The sequence below is a fragment of the Carcharodon carcharias genome, chromosome 20 (genome assembly GCF_017639515.1).
Source record: "Carcharodon carcharias isolate sCarCar2 chromosome 20, sCarCar2.pri, whole genome shotgun sequence".
NCBI classification, from domain to species: domain Eukaryota; kingdom Metazoa; phylum Chordata; class Chondrichthyes; order Lamniformes; family Lamnidae; genus Carcharodon; species Carcharodon carcharias.
Window position 1 is genome coordinate 71850301 of NC_054486.1, and position 17702 is coordinate 71868002.

Sequence of the window (17702 nt, forward strand, 5' to 3'; positions counted from 1 at the left end):
TCTGATTTGTGTGCTAAAGGGGAAAGGTGCCAGTCTCCAAAGGGACGAAATACTAATCTAGTCAATGAGAATCTGAAACCAACAACTTTCATTACTGTTTACATTTTTTTTTCTTTACCATTTCCAGTATCTCCTCCAACATAGTGATATTACCAATCTTTGTAGCCGCACAGGCTAATGAAGGAGTCAGAGCATCTCAGATAGCCTCCAGTTCCTATTGTTTTAATAGAGAACAGAAGATTGTTACATATAACATCATTCAATATTCTTTGATTAAAAACAACCGTTAAACATTAAAGAGCCTTTTAGAGAGCAGCATTATTGATGCTCATATGCACAATCCCTATTTCTCACATGTTGGGCTAAACTTAATGCCCTCTCCCACGGCAAGGTTGATGGCAGGGATCATTTAATCAAGCACGAAGGTTTCAGGTGGGAACACACCTGTTGCAAGGTGTTGGATACTGTTCAGTTGGTCTTAATGAAATCCTCGTAGTCTTAAGTAGCTTAACTGTATGTATTTATTAACTACAAGAACTATGAACATATATATAGTAAAGTGTTCAAGCAAGGAGCTGTCTTCACACTTGCTTGTGCATTTGGCTCTGTCCAACACTAAACTGAGCCCTAGGTGTGGGTCATGTGTTCTGTTATGTAGGTGGTACTGTACTCAGTCCCGTGTTAATCCTTTATGTGCTAGACCCTTATACTACACCTCTCACCAAGTCTTGATCCAATGTATTTCAATTTATTCTAGTTTACCTCTTGTATTTACATCGTTATTACTACCCCATCTCTCCTCTTCAAGTCTCTGAGCTCATAGGTTCAGGTGATTTGGTGGCTTTATAACCCTTCCATATCTCATTCGCACCACTGTCGGAAGAATGGTAGGCTCTGTTGCTGCAGGTAAATTCTGTTGATTTGGAGGTTGTCCTGGCATCTGGGTATCTTTTTATCCTCTTTTTCCATTCTTTGGTTTTGAACCTCTCTTTGTCGATTCGGCTGTTGTGGTGATAGGTGGTTGTTGTTCCATCTCGTTTCTTGCAGGGTGGATGAACATTGTGCTCATCTCCATGTCATTTTTTCCAATTCTTATTTCGTCTTGTGGGTCGTCGTGATGGCCATTCCTATTATGAGGATGTGGTTTTTTTTTTTAGTAAGCTCACCTTCGAGTTTGGCTGTGTGGTGTGCTATCAGCAATAGACAGCTGCTACTTGGTTCCAGCATTGTCTGTGACACTGTCATGCTGGCTGGGGGTTGTAGCATTTGTTCTGTGGTCACAGTGTTGACCTCATCTACAGTCATCAGAGCCAGAGGTTGAGGCTCTTCTAGATGTTGGTTGCTGTCTTGTTTATCCTCTAGTGGAGGTGTCGTGATAATCATTTGAGTGGTTGGCTGGTGTGACCAATGAGGGCTTTTCGGCACCTATAATAAAAATGGACAAACCTGCTCTGCAAAGAGAGAAGACAGTTCAGAGCTGAAGTCCCAGTCAGCATACTCTTTCTTGTTTGAGCTCTCAGGAACTTACAGTTCTGTATAATTTAAAACAGAGATTGTCATGACATCTTCTGCCATTTTGAGGAGATTCAGGGCTACACAAGCATCTCTCCTCAAGAGAGAAAAAGACTGGTTACAGAAGACATACATCAACTTGAAGATTTGTTTGTTGCCATACCTTAGTGGTTCCTAAATCATGCCTATGACTAGAAGTCGGATTCCTCTGGGCCCACAGAGTGGCGTGTCTGTTGTTCAAAGCCAGGGGTCTCTCAGCCATGGTTCTTTGTCTGATAGGACTTAACCCTGGCTCCAGTGTCCAATTAAAAAATTGTGAGATGGTTGTGAAACCGAAACGTCCACTTTCAATATGAAAATCCTGGATCTTTGACTTCATCCAAGAAGCATGGTTGTGTGTCCTCTTGGTGTGTCGTCTCGACCTCATGAATCATCTTTGGGTCTTCTGTACATTTAGATATTTTGGCTTTGTGCAGTTTGCCAAAGTGTCCAATTGAAAGCATTGAGCTGAAATTGCAAAACATTGACCCCACCTTTTGAGGTGCCTTGCTCCACATAGCTGGCATGGTCGCTCTACTGGTTGGTTAGGGTATTGCTTCCCCTGACGTGGAGTGTTCCTGTTTCTGTGCTGTTTAATTAACTGGACTATAGGGTTCCTTTGTATAATAGTTTACTTTTTCCTCTTAAAATGGATCTGTGCTGCCCACAGAGCTCAGACTGCCCAACAATCTGGATAGCTAAAAGCAAAATACTGTGGATGCTTGAAATCTGAAACAAAAACAAAAGTAGCTGGAAAAACTTAGCAGGTCTGACAGCATCTGCGGAGAGGAATACAGTTAACGTTTCGAGTCCATATGAGTCTTCATCAGAACTAAGGAAAAATAGAAATGAGATGAATAGAAATCTGGATAGCTTTCTTGAGAGTTAGATCTTCCTTTGCTGGCAGCATGTCTGAGAGTGCATTGTCTGCTACTCCTACAACTATTCTATTCTATCCCTGATAGTTCAGATTCTAGGTCTCATTATTTACAGCCTTCAGCCATCCTGTACAGATCATTGATGAATGAATCAACAGGTTCTCCTGGCTGCTGGACATGCTTTGTTAAATTCAGCTCTTTCCAGGATTTGTTGCTTCTTAGATTAAGATAGACATTGATTTCTTCAAATGTTGTAAATGATTTATTGATTCCTTGTCTAGCAATAATGTCACTTGCTATTGAGTCTACTGAATGTAGCAGTGTCTTAATTTGTTCAGCTTCTGTCTTTTTATCCTGACCTGAAGCAGACATGTATCAAAGGAATCTTTTTCTCCAAAGCCCCCAGTTACATGATTGATCTGGGCCTTGGATAAGTCCAAATTGATCTCAAAGAATGGGTTTCTGATCCATGGTTGAACATTTTAAAGTATAGAATCAGCTTTAAGAAGTTGCTGAAATTCAAGATAGAACCGCCATCTGTTTGAAGACAAACAGTTTACCAGTTTTGGCAGGCTCCCACTGTCATGGCACTCGTGCTCAGCCTTGGAAAAAATTTTAAAGAATGGCTGCTTGGATCGACTAGCTACAGACTTCTCCCTTTCAGTGCTATGCTCTAGGGTCGCAAAAGCGTTGAATCCTGGCATCTGCTGATCTTAAAAGCTGATTCTTTTGTCGTGATTCTTCTGAATCAATTAATTATTTTTTTCTTCCTTCTCAGAGCGAGCTCGGACGCCATGTGTTCAGGCGCCAACTCAGGAATCCGGCTGGCTGTGGTGCTTTTGGAAACAGGCAGCTCTGACTTTTAAAAGACTGAAAACATTTTTAAACTAGTTCTGCTCCTGCTAAGTCCTTTGACTCCACAATCCTTTGGTATACAAACTGGACCTCCATGCAATCTCTGGAATCCTCAGCTGCGCAGTGAAATTTTTTTCCTTCTGCCCTCGGCTTCCAATTCTACTATAGAATTTCTCCCGGGAGATCCCCCCTGTGTCTTCACTTCAGGTGCTTTCAGTCAGATCAGAATGCTGCTCCTTTAATTTTCCAGCTTTTGAATTTCTGATCCAACTTCTGAGGTTCTTGGTTTTTCCTAGAGCTGCCACCATGTTGCAGGGTGCTGTATACGGTTCGGTAGGTCTTAATGAAGTCTTCATAGCCTTAAGTAGGTTAACTGTATGTATTTATTGACTACAAGAACTATGTACATATATACAGTAAAGGGTTTGAACTAGGAGCTGTCTCCATGCTTGCTTGTGCACATGGCTCTGTCCAACACTACACTGACCCCTAGGTGTGGGTCATGTGTTCCCTTATATCACTGTGTGAGTGGTGCTGTACTCAGCTCCATGTTAACCCTATATGTGCCAGTCCCTTACAGTACACCCGCCACCTTCCCACCTCCACACTAATTCAGCTCATGGACGAAAGGCCCTTGGACAGCCTTCCCATCCTGATGCCAATTGAGGCCCTTAAGTGGGAAATCCCACCACCACTGGTAACAATCCAGCGACAGTTAGGGGAACTCGCCATGCAGCGAGCATGACAAACAACCTGTGCAGGTTTTTTTACTGGCTCCCAGAGGGGTCCCCTGTTCAAAGGCACTCAGTGGCTAATCGAGAGACCCATCATTGGGAAGGCGGGTGGGCCTGCTGAAAGCCAACCCTGCCCTTGCTGCCTCCCTCTCCCACACCTCATCTGTGATTCCTCCCTGTGACCAATGACCCCCCACCTTCCCATCATTTCTCACCTGTCGCCTGGGATCCAGTGATGATTCTAGGCCTTGAGTGGAAGTTGTACTGGCAGAAACCACGGGCTTCCCTGGCCATGCCACTGTTTGATAGAGTTGCTGGTCAGCCAGCAGAACTTCTGCTCCCGGGGTCCTTGATCCTGGGAAAAGCCCACCATTTGCCTGTCAATGGCTGAGTAGCACTTGATGTGGCAGGCTTTCCTTAAAAAGACGACGCTCGACTCTTGCCAGCTCTCCAACTTGCGAGCGACACTCATGTTGCCTCTATTAAATGCCGCCCATTAAGTTCCTGATCATATTATTTTGGCACAAAAGCACTTTAGTCTTTAAAGGGATTGAAAGTATTTCTCAAAATATCAATTAACAGGGTAAGTTTTCTACTATGTTACGTTACAGCATTTGAACTACGAAGTTTACCTCTTTGCAGCTGGCTTTGAGAAACTTGGCAATGGCTTGAATGAATTGACTGTCTCGAAGAGAGATCTTTGCATCCCCAAGTGTTGCACTCATTTCTCCTCTCAGGTTTTCATACAGCATCTGGGAGAAAGCAAAACCAACCCTATTAGTTCAACATTGCAAAATCATAATATGCAAGCCTTACTTTAAGAACATTCAATTTTTTTCTAACACCTATTCAAATGGTGGGAAAATATTATTAAGTTACATTTTATCAACAGCAATAAAGTATTATCAAGTGTTATCAATATTATCCCAGTCCATGACATTTGAAATAGGACAAAAATATCAGATCAAAGTACACTAAAAAATTAACAGCAGGTAAACAACGAATGCTGTTATTAATGTGAAAATCACCCAGCAATTTACAGTGAGGAAGAGGTACCCTGTGAATTATGAATCAACTGCTACTCCCATTAACTTCTCAAAAACAGGACCTTGCCTTTAACCTCCCTGTGAGTTTCATGAAGTTGCAGCCTTGCCTATTCAACTCGCCACAGAAAAGTAAGTCTAATTATTAACAGCCTTTCAACAACATAATGGCTAATGACTGCCGATCAATCTCTCTGGGCCAGAAAGAGAACAATTAAAACTAGAATTTCATTCCTTTATGTGGTAAATTATTGGAGATTGTAAAGTGTTAAATCTTAAATTTTAAATCTTTCTTGATTTTCCTTTTGGTCTCTTATTTTTCTCTCAATTTAATGTTCTTTTCTTCTCTGCATTTCTCTTTCAGTACCTGGTTTGGCATTGATTTCAACCGCTCATCAACCCTTTTTTTCAGTCCTTCACCTATGTTTTCTCAATCATTAAATCCTACTGGTTAGAGAGGTACCCTGTTGGTCCCATTGCTTTCTCTATAAGCTAAAGAAACAAACTGACAATTTTTAGCTTGACTTTATTAACTGCAATGTCCCCCAACAAGCTGGAAACTATGCTGGTGAAAGAAATATTTGTTTTCCAGTCTTTTGAAATTAAACTTTCTGTGTCATGATAAGGTAGTAAAATTAAACAAAAGCTTTTGGGGGAAAAACAGATTGTGTGGGAGAAGAGATATTGGTACTTGGATCAATGTTGGAAACTGTCTAAATGACATAAAGTGGGGCTTGTGTTCTGCTGCAATTCTGGAAGGGTGACTTCAAGGGATTTCATGTGATGGAAAATTAATGAAGAAAGATGGACAACTTTTTGGTGGGTTCAAACCATATGGTTTAATCAAAGACCTCAGAACATTATTGGATACTGTGATTTTAAGAGAAAAGTCATAGGATGATATGGGCTGTCAATATAATAACCAGGTCGATCCCCTGAGAAGGGGTATAGGAAGTTGAACACTTTGGTGGTCTTTTCCTGCATTCGCAAGAAACCTGCTGGTTGGAGAAAACTGACCAAGTATTGGAAGAAGAATCTGCAATCATCAGGAGCTGGCCATTTCAGGTGATTGTATGACTAACATTCTGATTTGAGCATTCTGATGACTGATACTGTTAAATCATTCATTTGCTGAGCATAGAGTAAGACAGCAGTTTTTTTATTAATTTCCTTTCTTATTCTTTCTCAACCTATCAAATCTGTAATCATGTTCTGTAATATTTTCAAATAAATGTCTGAATTATGTGTAGTAAATTTTTGAGTGAGTCATCAATTTGTTCTTTTGTAATTCACAGGTTAAAATGATCCATCAGCCTAAGTGAGTGTTTAAAAACAAAAAGGCTTATTGGTGTTGATCTTCTTCTTAAAGAAGAATAAAATGACACATTTAAATTTAAAGAGGAAAACCATAGTCAATCTAATAACTAAGTATATGGCAGGAAAATTACCTTTAAATTAAGGTTGGATTTGAATGATACTAAGTGGAGTTAGCCTGGTGTCTGAAGCAGAACAATGGGTGCAAGGTATAACCTGCCACCTGCCGTCTGGCTTACAGCATACTGAAGACAGTTTAAAGATGACACAGCTTAAAGATGATGAATATGAGTGGATCAGGTTAAAAAAATAAATTGAGGAAAAGAATTGAGGAAAGGGGGGCCACTACCACTGTGCTAAATGAAGATGTAAATTCAGGAAAGATCTGACAGCTCAAAACCGAGTAGCCATGAGACACTATGAGCCATTATCAGCAGCAGAACTGTAGTCCACTAAAATCTGTAACCTCATGGCCTGGTATATCTCTCACTACCATTACCGTCAAGCTTGGAGACCAACATTGGTTCAATAAGAATTGCAGGAAGGCATGCCAGGAGCAGCACCAGGCATACCTAATAATGTGGCACCAACCTACGACACAGGGTGACAGGAATGTTGAACAGCATAAGCAGCATGCAACGAATACTAACTTGGAACTATCAGTGTTCCTTTACTGTTGTTGGAATGCTGGAACTCCCTGCCTAACACCACTGTGGTGTACCTACACTATGTAAATGGCAGCACTTCAAGAAGGCAGCTTACCACCACCTTTTTGATAGCAATTAGGGATGGCCAATAAATACTGGCTTTGCCAGAGATTCTCACACCCCATGAATGAATAACAAAAACAAATAACAGACATTAAAAATGGAAAAACATTTGACGAGTGCATTTATTCAACTATGTTGTACCTATTGTGCATAATAAAGAGAAAATATTTCTGTGCGCAGCACCAGAATATTATTTTGTGACTGAAACACATTACCTTCCTCTTCTCCTGTATACTCAGTTTAGTCTTACCCAGTACATAGGACAGTTTGGCCAAAGCAGCTTCAGGTGTCATATCACATCCAGGAATGACACCGAGGTCAGTGAGAACCTGAAGTCAAAAGTTCAAAAGACTTAAAACAAATTCAGCTGAAATGATAGAAACTTTTCCATGTGATAAAATCATTTTGAAGAGAGCTGAACATGGACCTGTAAGCATAATTCCTTGGAATTAATGCTAGATTTAATAGTCCAAATCCACAGGAATCCAAGTTATTGATTTTAAACTTTGGATACTGATTTCATATATCACACAAATTCTACAGAACTACTGAACTTTGGATAATTTGGAATCAGTTCTCTGTTGCATCCTGTCCAACACCAGCTGCAGTTACAGATTCATGGGGCAGGATTTTGCCCTTGGCGGGGATGCTCAGCAGGGGCAGGGGCAGTCAGCTTCCCAGCCGCCTCCTGTGATTGGCTCCACACCGCGGTTTCACACAGGCAGGCCAATTAAGGCCTGCCCAGCGTGGACTGTGAGCGGCAGCGCTGAGTGCTGCCTGTGCAGGCGGGGGAGGATGGACAGCCAGGCCTAGTGTGCAGTTTGCACATGCACGAGAAAGAGTGCTTCAATCTCCCCAAGGCACGGAGCTGCCTCAAGGAGACTGAAGCGCTGTGTTAAAAAAATAAAGAGAATAAAAATTTAATAAAACATGTCCCCTCATGTGACTCTGTCACATGAGCTGGGCCATGTTTTTAATTCAAAAATAAAGTTTTTATTTAATGTTTGTTTGCTTTAGGAAACTTCATCCTGCTCGTGGATGAAAAACGTAAAGGCTTCTTGGCCTTTCGCCTCGCCGCCAACTTTTAGGTTGGATGGGTAATGTAAATTTGAATTTAATTAGATTGTTAATAGCCTTAATAATCCTTTCAATTATCAGCGGGCACGCAGCCGACTCTGACATGCACCCGCCGAATGAAATATCGCAAGACTGCATGATGACCTTGGGACACACGCCCGACATCATTGCATGTCATTTTACACTCAGGTGTGTCCATCGCATGCCTGCACGCCAAGCATAATATTCTGCCCATGATGTGCCAATTGCGTCTGTCAAGCACAGGCACAATAGAACATGGAAGTACACCTTTTAAATGGCTTTGCTGATAGAGCAGCAGAAGCATTCTTAACCAGTAATGAGTTGTCAGATTGTTTAATATATTAAGGCTAATTTTAATTTTAGGCAGTTGCCAACTTAACTGAGTGCCTGACTGGACTGCCCCTCACTGCACATAGAGCATACCGAATACCTGCCTTCTCAGAACCCTGTGAAATGCAGCAGAACAGTCATGTGGTGACAGCAGCCCATCAGTGGTGTGCCAATGAGGCCTGAGCCTCAACATGGCTTGGGTCTCAGGCCAACAAGTACAAATGGGGATTGGATATTCTCTGACACAGCCATTGCCCATTCTCCACCTATAGTTAAGATCATCCCTACTGTTTACATAAACCACTCACATGCCTCACCAAGAGGGAGGTTTCTCTGCAATTTAGTTTTAAAATTACTGGCCGGCAACATACTGGCCACATTTTTCTCACAGCAGCAAGCACTCCCACCCCTGTCAAGTGCTGTAACTGCCTCTTTCTATTCTCAGACAAGCATCACAGGGGTGCTACCTCCAGTATGATGATAACCCCAGGATTGAAAATCAGGAATAGCATATAAAAGGAAGATAGAATTGTCCACCCTCCCCACCCCCTACAACCACCAGCTTCACTTCCTCTGACGCAGTGGCCCAAAGAAAATCCCAGGTCATAGCATTCAGTTATTTAAAGAATCAGGTTGCAGAATTACCCGTCCTTGAGCTAATAAATTAAAACCATTTTCTAATTCAATCAATTTTGTGGGGGAACAAGTAATTGATTGATTGGGAAGATTATCCACTGCTTGCTCCCTGGCCAATGATGTTCTGCCCATCAATGTGAATAGATGGAAAATCCTGAGCTGGAGAGTGCAACAATTGGAAATCCAATGGGAAATCCTAGCCATCAGAGGATCATTGACTCACCTTCCCTGTTGCATATGATTGATTAACTGAGCCTTTCAAACACTGAGTGCAGTTTATTATCAACACTCCATGTTCAACAGCTTCCGCAAATTCCTTCAATAAATCAGGACGATTATCTGGAGCATTCCCCATTCCATATGTCTCCAACACAATTCCTTCCATAGGTGCTTGCAGAAATGCTCGTACCTGAAAATATATTGCAGCCATGAAGGCAAAGTACACAACAACAACAACTGCATTTATAAAGTGTCTTTAACGTAATAAAATGTCCCAAGGCACTTCACAGGAATGCAATAAAGCAAAATTAGGCACCAAGGTACGTTACGCAATATTAGAGCAAATGGCCAAAAATATAGTCAGAGGTAGGTTATACGGAGCTTCTTAAAGGAGGAAAATGAGGTAGGTGGAGAGATTTAGGAGGGAATTCCACCAGTTGAGGCCATCAACGATGGAGCAATTAAATGCTCAAGAAGCCAGAATTAGATGAGCGCAGATACCTCAGGGAGTTGTGTAGCTGAAGGAGATTACAGAGATAGGGAGGGGCAAAACAATGGAGAAATTTGAAAATGTGAAGGGCAAAACAATGGAGAAATTTGAAAATGTGAAGGAGGATTTTAAAATCGAGGTGTTGCTGAACCAGAAGGAGTCTATGTAGGTCAGCAAGAAAATGGGACTTGGTGCCAGTAAGGACATGGGCAGCCAGGTTTTGGATACCCTCAATTTTACTGAGGGTAGAATATGAGAGGCTGGCTAGGAGAGCATTGGAGTAGTCAAGCCTAGAGATAACAAAGTCATGGAAGAGGGCTTCATCATCAGATGAAATGAGACGGTGTGGAGTCGGACATGTTACGAAGATAGAACTAGGTGGTCTTAGGAATTGCACAAACAGTTCATCTCAAGGTCAGTTATGACACCAAGGTTGTCAAGAGTCTGGTTTAGCCTCAGATAGTTGCCAGTGAGGGGGAAGGACAACTTCATATGACAGCTGTCTTTCTTATGCCTTAGAGCAATAGTGAATTCAATAGCAGCAAAACAGTTTTTAAAACTTGAATAAATTAGCTTTTAACCACAAAATGAATCCTTTGACAGCATAATTAGATTTTTAAATCCACAAAAAAAGAGGAAGACAACAGGTTAGGTTCAGTCAATAGTTTATGCTGTATATGTGCCACACTCATGCTAGTGGGTTACACTTCAGAAGTTATTTCTACGATTCCCACAATGCCATGCTCAATATGATCCTCAAGATGGAATATCGCTGAAAAACTACACTATCATGTAGGTCACATTGATCAAGATAGGGAATAGATGCCAAATGCAGTAAAACTGGCAATGCCTTGGTGACTTCAATTATACTACACATGGTTCAATTTTTATGAAAACTAGTAAAACTTACATCATTAATAACTGCAGTATTATTTGGAGAAACCCATAGTCATCCAATTATTTTCAATTTCTCTTGTGTAACTGGAAATTGGATGACAACCATGGGCTTAAAGACTTGGAAATTTTAGGTCCCTGCTTCAGTGTCATAAATGGGGTGGAGTAGAACTGTAGGCCATTGCATTGATCTCATTCCAGATCCCAGGCACAGGTCCATTAACATAATTGGAGTGGGTGGAAGTGGAGCCACCTGCCCCATCATAGCACACTGTAAGGAACTAGAGGCGGCTCAAAAAGTAAAAAGTGATAAAAGATTTTATTCCTGCAGGGGAATAATATTGGCCATTACACCATTCTAGACCCAGTTATCTTTTCTCCCGTAATACTTGAAGCCTAATGGACACACTAGCTGGATGGTTAGATTCCTTCTCCTAAGGGATGATCATTGTTACCCCTAAAAGCTCTGAGCAGACTTATGGAGGGACAAGTGGAAAAGGCACCTGCCTCCTCCAGCCCAAATCTGATTGAAATTTGGTTGATTTATAAAAGGATGGAAAAATGGCAGATCCGGGTACAGGCCCAAATACCTGGCTTCTTTCCTCAATTATTTTCTCATTATGTTCCCTCCCATTCCCATTGAGGCCAGAATTTTAGGCCTCAAGTCTTTCTTTGCTGCTTATCGGTTTTCCACATATCAACTGGGCTTAAATTGTGATTTTTAATTTATTTTAATTCTATTTCTGGTAATTTTTTCTACTTGTGTCCTCTCCCCAGGCCACTGCCAGTGGGGTTAAGTAACCTGCTATTAGGTGTAGGAGATGGTCTTGCTAATTCCTACTCCAAGCAAATAAGGAAGCACCTTAAATAATGAGAAAAAATATTGTTTGTTTTTTTTAATTCATTTATGGGATGTGGGCTTCAATGGCTGGGCCAACATTTATTGCCCATCGGTAGTTGCCCTTGAGAAGTTGGTGGTGAGCCATCTTCTTGAACTGCTGCAATCCATGTGGTGTAGGTACTGTTAGGAAGGGAGTTCCAGGATTTTGACCCAGTGCCAGTGAAGGAATGGCAATAGATTTCCAAGTCAGGATGGTGAGTAACTTGGGGGGGAACTCTCAGGTGGTGGTGTTCCCATCTATCTGCTGCCCTTGTCCTGCATTCTGCAGTTTTGCTGTGGCAAGGAACTCAAAGACAAAATCCATTCATAACAATACAAAAAGATGTGTGTCTTTCGGAAATATTTTTACAAGGGTTTAACTGTAAGAAGACAAAACCAGGGTTCTGGAATAAGCTTGTTCCAGAACATTGTGACAAAAACACCAGCTGATTGCTAAGTACAATGAATAAGTTTATGCAATGTACATTTCTAATTTCATTTTGTGTAATCAAAATTAATATAGCAAACAACATAATTAGTTTAAATATTTCTAAGACAGTCCAGTAATAAAATTGACTTATTTTCAAACTGATGTGGAACAGCAGATTTTGTTCATCTTGACCCTTCTCATCCCACATGGATACACATTTCTTTGTCATTTCAACGCAGAGAGATTTCGATTACTTTCAAATAATTTTCTGTCACTTTTATATCAGATTTCATATCTCATACTGGTATTACCAATGCCGAGCATTTTGTAATTGTCCCAACATTTTAGGAAACACTAATATATCACATATCTCCTTTTTTAATTCTGATGTACAGTCTCAATTTCATTTTGATCATTAGAAAATCTTTAGTAAATTAGCTTGAAAAAGGAAAATTACCGTGACAGCAGTGATTCCTGGGAATAATCTTAACAATCCCACATTCTGATTCATTTTGGTGTGTACCTTAAACCTCTTAGTTGTCTTTGGTCTCCAAATTGTGTCCCAGTTGACTATAAAGAAAACAAACATAATTTCACTATGCCTCGTCTTTGTTCTGTCCAAAACAGGTCCTTGGCTCATTATCTGTTAATGCTTCATCCTCAGCTGTTTCAGTGATGGTTCCACTCTCAGGGGCAGATCAAGGAAGTAGGTCCCCAGCCTACCTTGGCCAGAATAGGAATCAAACTCATGCTGTTGGCATTATTCTAAACCACATGCTGGCCATCTAGCCAAATGAGCTGGCCCCTTTGCTGCACCTGCAGTTTAACAAAACTGAAGCAATTGCAAAAACTTTAACTGCATTAAACAGGGTTGTTCTTTGATCTGGTTCACTGGGACTTCGCTTTTAGTTCAGCCCAAACTAATGAGATAAAAGTCTACTACGAGGTCCAAAGATACTATGTGATATAAGTTTGCACAGTTTCAGTACAATTCCAGGTGAACATGGATTCACAGCAAAAAGTAAGTCATCTCATTTAGAGATCTAAGAAGGATGGTTGATATGTGAAATGGAATATGTTCCATTTTTTTCTGCACTTTTGAATGCTTTACACTCATGGAGAAGGGTGGGGTCACCATCAAGGTTGAGATATGGTAGGAAATTTGGAGAGCTCTAAGGCATAGGACCATGCGATGTAGACATTAATTCTGCAGATTTGTTATGTTATAGAAGAGAGGGTCATAGGGAGTAGAAATGCCCCAGTAAGGTAATATGATGTGATGGTCAGGTTGTGGTTATCCAACATGGTAATCAAACTATTAAGGTTCATTCCTCACTGTTGATAAGGATTGATTACAAACTCTCAGAATGTGAGCAACTGATGGAAGGTAATGAGGCTTCCAATACCTCACATACTTATGTGTTTTGTGATGACATCCTGATGAACAGAGGATGATAGATCAGGGGCTGAATGGTAAGCTCAGTGATCATGATGCACAGGACAGGGCTATCACATCCAAAGGTCAATTGCTTGAAATGGGTACTCGGGTGCCATATTTTCCCGAAGGGTCCTGTGAATGTGAGGGATGACACTATTGTTGAACGTGCACATAAAGCAAATGGCAAGTTTAAATATTGGTTAAATGTTCAAGATGATGACCAAGAACTGAGGTCCATGAACTAGCAGAATGGTATGGAAAAAGTGGGAAGTAGTAATTGTTCTGAAAGACAATTAATTGCAAGTAAAGACCATCGTACGAATTGATTACACAATGAAATGAGGGCTACAGAACAGTCTCAAACCAGAAGTTCCCAAGACTGTGAAGTTCTGGTGGCTGCCGATCAACCAGACGATAAACTAATAAGGCAAAAGTTAAAACAATTAGATAGTTGGAAGGAATTTGGAGTTTATTCTGAAGTACAAAAAAGGGGACAAACAGCCTTGTTGCACAGATTTATAAGGGAATGGTCCTTGCAGGTGCAACGTATAAGGCAAAAGCAGGGCCAATTGCTAGGGGTTTTGAAGAGTGACTGGATGATACAGAAGTTAGAGTGGACTCTCACATAGTAGGAAAAGTAATCCTGAAAGTCTTTTTAGCTCTTTTGGCCACATTTCATGGAGCATAGATCAACCTAAAATCCACCTTTCTGCATGGTGATAAATTTCAGACAGAAGTGTTTCTGAAAGTGCCTAAGCAGAAGCTAAACAATGGGAACTAAATAAATGCATTTATCTATTGAATGATGCTTTGGGTGTGGGTATTTTTCAGTGAGATCTTTATTGCTGAAAGTAAGCTGTATTCAGCTAAAAGCAGATCCCGCAATGTTTCATTGCTATCAAAAAGGGAACTTTCAGGAATCTTCATGATGGGGTGGGCCTGTATAATTTGAGAAATGTTTTATTAATAAGATTAAATTGGAATTTAAGATTGTAAGTCAGGTTTCGGGGCTTTTAAACATATTGTTTTAGATATTAAGCAGAATATATCTAGAGTAACTTTGAATCAGCAATCCTATTTAGAAAGTGTTATTCCTATCTCAGTTAATTGTACAAGGTCATCACAGAAAGATAGCAGTACAGTTACGAAGCTTGATTGGTCAGGTGAATTGGTTATACACTCAGATAAAACCAGATGCCAGTATTGATGTATTGGAACTAAGTACTACAATGAAACACCCTAAAGTTGAGGATGTTCAAAGGGCAAATAAAAAAGTTAACTAAAAAAAAATGGAGAAATGCATACTTCAGTTTCCATTTTTATTGACCCAAAGAACATGAAATTAGTCACTTTTAGTGACACCTGTCATGCTCATCTTCCTCATAGGTATTCGAGTGCAGTTAATTTAATCATAATTTTGGTGGGAGAAATTGGAAAATGTACTTAGCTTGGGAAGCTAAGAAAATACAAAAGGTTGTTAAAAGTAGTTTGGTTGCAGAAACACTGGCTCTTGATGAAGCAGTGGATATGGGTTTGTCAAATATTTTAGGGGAAATTCTATACAAAGTGTATACTGAAAATAGTTTGCACATTGGCTCTTACATAGAATCCTTGTACTCTACGAAAAGTGTAAGTGAAAAAAACAAGCCTTGCCAGTGTGAAACAAATGTTGGAGAGAATGGAAATCTCCAAGATCAAATGGTTGGTGCGAGTCATTAATTATATAATTCTTTCACAAAAGAAGTGCTTGTACAAATAAATTATTGGGGCATCTTAGAAGAGGGGCATCTTGCAATGTAATGTTTTTCTTCTTTGATGTGTTTTGAAATATTGCTTGTATTAATTATTAAGTTTTATTTGAAGAAAAAGAAGGAAATCTGTTAATTGTATAAATTAAGGTTAAATTAAAGTTAAGTATATACAGATGGAAGGCACTGATTGGGTGATTACCTGACCCCATATGAAAAGACACTTATTGTCACTGGTGGAGGAGTAGAGTTAGGATCTATGCACTTATAATGTTTCACTCTGTGAATAAATCTAAAACTAAGTAAAGATTGGCTTCTGGTCTCCTACTTCGCCAACTGGCTGTCAGGAGTTTAATACCATGGTGATGGGTTCCATTGTCAGCTGGGAGGGGGGTGCCAGCAAAATAGGGGGATGGCACTTGGGATGGCTCCCTGATGCATTTCGCACCATTGAGGTACTTTCCCAGGCTGGGCTGGGAAGAGGATTGGATGCCACCCCTGGGGCAGAAGCCCTCCCGGAGGCAGGCAGCCAATTATGGCTGTTAAGGCCCCAATTAGGAACGATTTTGCGCACTGCCATTTTGCCACCAGCAATGCAGCCCCCATCATTTGTGGCAGCTACCATCACCACCTTGGAAACGGCCTCCCTGTGGTAACTGAGGGGCCATTGGAATTGGAGGCTCCATGATGAAAAGAGGAGCTGTATTTATGAAAGGCCACAATCATGACCAAGACCAATCCAGCAGAAGGGTTTTACCTTCAACTGACTTAATCTACTGATCTATATCCCAGTTATTTAATATGATGTGCAGACCGATAAGATCATCTGCATGTTGAGGAGCCCTTGTAGTCACCAACCTAATTCAGCAGCACCCATCTCTTCCATTGAGGCTGGTGCCCCCTGTAGCTGACAGGAGCAATAATTCTGCCTTGGATTGGAAGGTCTCTGCCACCTGGACCTTGCAACTTGATGTCTGATGGATGAAGGGTAATTGGTGAAGCCAGTCGAGTTCATCAGTTAATATGTGAATAGCAGCTCGAGTATCAATTTAAAAGTAGTATCAAAGCCTTGAACTTGGACTGCAACTGACCAATATTCTGGATTAAGACTATCAATGTTCTCAAAGAACTCTGAAATTTCGGGCGGAATTTTCTGAACCCACTGACGATGGGCATGATAGGTGGCATGCGCGGAAAATATGGCAGGGCCCACTTCAGGACAGTGTGAAGGCAGGTCGCGATCTTCTGCTCAACCCACCAACAGTGGATCACATTCCCCGCCATCAGTCGGCGGGGAGCTAATCGTATGATCATATGAGCATATAATTAAAAGGCGATCCCGCCAGGCTCTTGGAACCCCGCATATCGTTCACCCACATCGGCAGGAAAGCACGCTGACATGTTTCACAACAGTACACAGGCGACGTGCACTTGGCAGCCTTCACTTTTGAGGAACTGAGGTGACTGAGCAGCAGCAGGCTTACCTGTTGTTTACAGGCTTCAGGGGCACTGGAGGTGGGGAAACTGATGCCTGGCCCCGCAGGAGACTGCTGAGGGGTGGGGGCTGTCTAGGGGCAAATGCTGGCCAGCCTTGGAGGCGACTGCTGAGGGGTGGGCGAGTGTCTGGGGGCAAATGCTGGCCAGCCTCAGAGGCGACTGCTGAGGGGTGGGCAAGTGTCTGGGGGCAAATGCTGGCCAGCCTCAGAGGCGACTGCTGAGGGGTGGGCGAGTGTCTGGGGGCAAATGCTGGCCAGCATCAGAGGCGACTGCTGAGGGGTGGTGGTGTCTGGGGTCAAGTGCTGGCCAGCCTCAGAGGCGACTACTGAGGTCGGGGTGGTTAAGTGCTGCCCTGGCGCTGCATACCGCGCACAGGTGGCGGGGCAGGGTAAGTGAAGGAAGTGGCCATACATTAGAGATACCCGTATAAACTGACTAGGCCTCCGCAGCTGAGACAGATCAGGCTCAGGCACAGCCACAGTGATATGATGGGGGTCAAGCTCTGAGCCTGCCCTCCCATGCAAGCAATGCAGAGGCACCAAGGGCCACCCAGTGCTCCATACCTTACCACTTCCCCGCAACCTCGGCCCACACCCCCCAACACAGACTTCAAGTCTGCCACCACTTTATTGGATTGTGCAGCAGTTGAACTGCACAGATGGTACTATCTCCTCGGCAACACTGGCCATGTAGCAGTCACTGCTGGAGGCACTCACAGTCCCTTGCAATCTTAGTATCCTGGGTTTGGACCAGTGTCTCCCATGTCGCAGGTTGACAGGGCAGCCATGCAGCGCACTCATCTCTGGCCATCCAAGAGGTGACCAGCATTCTCCAGGAAGCATTAAGGGCCAGTCACAAAGGGCCAGGAAAGGTGCTAAGAACAGCCATGATAACCAT

The 17702-nt window shown here is 41.9% G+C and overlaps 1 protein-coding gene across 1 annotated transcript in view; it reads right to left on the reverse strand.

Moving 5' to 3' along the window:
• Positions 1-17702, reverse strand: part of LOC121292343 (60 kDa lysophospholipase-like) — a 119224-nt gene that overhangs the window by 32891 nt on the left and 68631 nt on the right. The window contains 5 exon segments of the mRNA XM_041214195.1: positions 119-214; positions 4651-4770; positions 7361-7474; positions 9433-9618; positions 12580-12692. Coding sequence (XP_041070129.1) covers positions 119-214; positions 4651-4770; positions 7361-7474; positions 9433-9618; positions 12580-12692 — 629 coding nt within the window.